Source organism: Tachysurus fulvidraco, chromosome 4 (genome assembly GCF_022655615.1).
Source record: "Tachysurus fulvidraco isolate hzauxx_2018 chromosome 4, HZAU_PFXX_2.0, whole genome shotgun sequence".
Lineage (NCBI taxonomy): Eukaryota > Metazoa > Chordata > Actinopteri > Siluriformes > Bagridae > Tachysurus > Tachysurus fulvidraco.
The window spans coordinates 26,548,774-26,553,210 of NC_062521.1; the positions used below are offsets into that span (position 1 = coordinate 26,548,774).

Genomic DNA, 4,437 nt, shown 5'->3' on the forward strand with positions numbered 1-4,437 from the left:
GCGCATCAAGCTTGGCGTGACGCAGGCGGACGTGGGCGCGGCGCTCGCCAACCTCAAGATCCCAGGCGTGGGCTCGCTTAGCCAAAGCACGATCTGTCGCTTCGAGTCGCTCACACTCTCCCACAACAACATGATTGCACTCAAGCCCATTCTCCAGGCGTGGCTCGACGAGGCCGAGAAGTCACACCGCGAGAAGCTCAGCAAGCCCGAGCTCTTCAACGGCGCCGAGAAGAAGCGGAAGCGCACGTCCATCGCGGCGCCCGAGAAGCGTTCTCTCGAGGCCTACTTCGCCATCCAGCCGCGGCCCTCGTCCGAAAAAATCGCCGCTATTGCTGAAAAGCTGGACCTCAAAAAGAACGTAGTGCGCGTCTGGTTCTGCAACCAGAGGCAGAAACAAAAACGCATGAAATACTCAGCGTGCGTGTAAAAATAATAAAGTTTCACTCTTTTAAAAGACTTCACGAACTGTTTGTATAACATTTCTTATCCTCACATTTTGCCCTCCCCGAATCATCCATGACTCGTGCACTGAAGCAGACTATCACTCTGAATGAAAACACCAAAATAACCGTTACATCAAAAGAGGATGCGGAGGCATTTTAAAGGACCGGACCAAGTAAGACCTTGTTTTTCCCCTTTTGATATTTAACATGGTCAGGATTTCAGATGAGTGTGACTCTCTAAAGCCTCAATCAAATTGGTTTTTGGGCAATTTTCCGCGTAGAAGAGCTAAGGATGGACGGTAAATATATTAAATAGTAATGAATGAGAAAGCTGTGTTAAGGACAAATATCCACAAAGAAGACTTTTTATATTAATTATATGAGTGATAATATTAGACTAAAGATGGATGCGAAATTGAAGAGGTTGAAATTGTTTGTAATTTTTTTCTGGAGCAACTTGACAAGATGCTATAAATATCAAGCACACAGTCGCCATATTATTATTATTATTATTATTATTATTATTATTATTATTATTATTATTATTATTAATGTAGATAAAATGCAATGATTTTGCAGTGTTTAACTTTTTCTTTCCACCTCTTCGATTTCAATCTTCATCACAGTCCTAATAAAATAATAGTTTTGTATTTCTCGCTAAATATTTGGTGCGTAAAAAATAAGAAAATTATAAAAAAAAAAAAAGAACCTGAATTTTTAGACTAAATAAATGTAGCTAAGGCCATGGATACTGAAGGATAAAGATAAAAAAGGTTAAACTGTGTTCCAACCGTGTGGATTTGTTTGAATCAAATCTCAGCTGCAATACGCCTGCGCTCTACTTTCTTATGAACTATTTATCATGTGAGGTAATGTTTACTTCATTACATATTTATTGGGATTCCCTCCTCGACTTTTTTCATGAGAAAATCATATTCTGAGTACAAATAGCGTTGTCTCTCTACAAGTTGGGGAGGCGGGGCGGGGGATTTGCTTAAAATAAGCCACTTTACTTATTATTATTATTATTATTATTATTATTATTATTATTATTATTATTATTATTATCATCATCATCATCATCATCATCATCATCATCATCATCATCACCATTATTATTATTATTATTATTATTATTATTATTATTATTATTATTATTATTATTATTATTATTATTATTTCCCCCTGTTTTTCACTGACAACGGCACAAATGAGAGAGATATGATTCCCTTCACCCTATTTGAATTAACTTTATGTTGTATGTTCTTTGGTAATTTATTTGTACAAAATGGACACGTATCATGATGAATTCATGGCTTGTTACATTCACCGTGTTTGGTAAATGTTTTCTTTATGAAAAAAAAGCAGAAAAAAAGATCCGTTTCATGGAAAGTATACGTGTATAATGTAAATACATCATTGGGTCGAACACAAGATATTATCAGTATTTGCTGTATTGCTGTTTTAGCTGCGGTTTTATCTTTTCTCTGTAATGTCTGTTGCTTTAGGTTTACCTCTTGTCCAGTTTATTTATTTATTTATTTTTTTCAAAATTGATTTTTAGTATTACATCCATGTATATTTTAAGTTATCGTTTAACGACTGAATTGACCTGTGTTTCATTAAAGGACAAACATTTTATTTTAGCTCTCAGTGGTTTCCTTTATCATGCAATAAATAATACTTGGGGGGAAAAAAACAACATTTTTTTTAGCTGACTGTTGCAAATATTTTTAGTGCATTACTTAAACCTCCTCTTGCCTTTTGTATCCACGTCTATATACAGGAAGTTTGTGGGGAAGGATAAAAGGTATCTCACGTGGGTATTGTACACGGTAATTTAAAAGCTATAACATGCATTTGCTACGTATATTTCTTTTTCCTCAGAACGACTTTGCTTAAGGCCAACTTGCTGCTTTAGCAGAGAGTGAATGCTGATATTCTATTAGAGTCTAATGATGGAGTCTATAGAGATCTGAGAGGAGGTCCCTAGAGCACAAGCGCTGCCAGATGTCAGCCTGCCAGAAAAAAAGAAAAGAACAAAAAAAAAAAAAAAAAAAAAAAACCACCGGGTCTCCATTTTAATCCACAGTCTGTGCATTTCTCAGTCTTCTACCACCGACACACGGGCGACCTTTGAAGCCTAAAAAAAAAAAAAATGAAAGAATGAAAGATAGAAATGTGACTGGAGTGTCATCACTGCTGTGGGATTGCTTTCAGGCTCGTGCACAGGAACCAGAATACCTTATACACAAGGTTTTGTTTTGTCACCCCAAACTGGTGTACTTAGATCATAAAACACACTAGAACTGTTGGTAGTACATGTTATCACTTGATTAGTCCAAAACACTTTGTTCATATTAAAAATAAATATAAATAGACACCACTGTTTTTTTTTTCCGGATTGGAGAGGCAAAATATTATAGAAATAATAAAAAGATAAAAAGATAAAAAGATAAATAAATAAATAAATAAATAAATAAATAAATAAACCGTTTAATTACTTTGCATGCACCAGACCTATTGACAATAATAACACGAAAATATCAAATATTGTTTTTAATATTATTACTATTAATGCGCAGTGGACTTGGGATCTAAAATTAGAAAATAATAATAATAGAAAAAATAATAATAATTTCAGCATGTTACAAAGTTCAAAAGTTCATAGAAAAACTAGACGTTTTTACACTTTCTTCTTCGCTCATATAAGTGAGGATTTAACCCCAGAAACTTGTATTGTGCCTAAATAGCTCTTCTAGACTAATTTCCAACTCATTGTTGGATTGTATGCTACATCCTAATAATGGTGCTCAGATTTCCTGACAGTAACCACACCATATAACTCAAGTTAAAAAAAAAATCCGTTTTAAAATAAAGCCCCAACCAAACATAAAAAAAAAAAAAAATGACAACTTATCCTAATCATTTTATCTGCTGCTAAAAACATCCCTAGTAAGAGTTCCACCAAAATAACTAAACATGGCTACATATTAAATGTATTCTTGGGTAGAAATGTATGTATGTATTTTGGGTATATTTAATGCCTATCCTAACTCATAACCTCTCACTACGAATCCCTGATTGTTCATCAACTGCTCACCAGCTGTTTTAAGAAGCTGAAACGCAACTTTGCTTTGGATACTTTTTTCCAGCACAAATACAAATACAACCGGTGTGATTGTGATGGGGTGTGTTTTGGCTAGTTAATGAGGTCATGTAATGGAATTAAGAAGACGAGTTATTGAATCAGATGCAGGATGGAGATGTCATCGTGCGTGTGAGACACAGAGCTGAGAAACCCCTTTCATCAATTCTAATCAGCTTTTAACGAAGAAATCAGTTCTTCTAAACGAGACGACGAGACGATCGCTTCATTCGCTAATAAGAACGAATTATTAAATTACACATCGGATTATGAAGAGCGGATAATTACACTAGTAGTGAGTGAGTGAGTATGTAATCAAGTGAAAGGGTTAATTACTCTCTCTCTCTCTCTCTCTCTCTCTCTCATACACAAACGCTCTCTCTCTCTCTCTCTCTCTCTCTCTCTCTCACACACACACACACACACACACACACACACACACACACACACACACACACACACACACACACACACACACACACACACGGTATGCTGCATGTGACCGTGCATGTCATGTGACCTCTTTACGTTTTATTTTTATCCAAGTAGAAAAACAGCTGTAAACGTGCACGCGCTTCACCCACACTTAAAAACCACAGTAACAATAGTAAGATAAAAATAACAATAATAATAAAAACAGACAACACAGCTGATGCCACGCCCCCCTCCCCTTTGTTATAATTATATATTGTGTTTTATTTTTCTCTCCCGCCTCCACTCTTCTTTCACATGAAGCTTGATGATGAATATTTGATGAACTCAGGGACTGCTCCGCACTGGTGCTGCTCCGCACTGGTGCTGCTCCGCCCTGGTGCTGCTCCATCCTTCTGCTGCTCCGCACTGGTG

The 4,437-nt window shown here is 36.3% G+C and overlaps 1 protein-coding gene across 1 annotated transcript in view; it reads left to right on the top strand.

The window, feature by feature from the left end:
• The window catches only part of pou4f2 (POU class 4 homeobox 2), a 2,917-nt gene extending 1,985 nt beyond the window's left edge, over positions 1–932 (top strand). Inside the window, exon 2 of the mRNA XM_047811963.1 lies at positions 1–932. This exon is cut by the window's left edge and continues 650 nt beyond it. Coding sequence (XP_047667919.1) covers positions 1–427 — 427 coding nt within the window. The 3' untranslated portion in view covers positions 428–932.
• Positions 933–4,437: the final 3,505 nt, after the last annotated feature.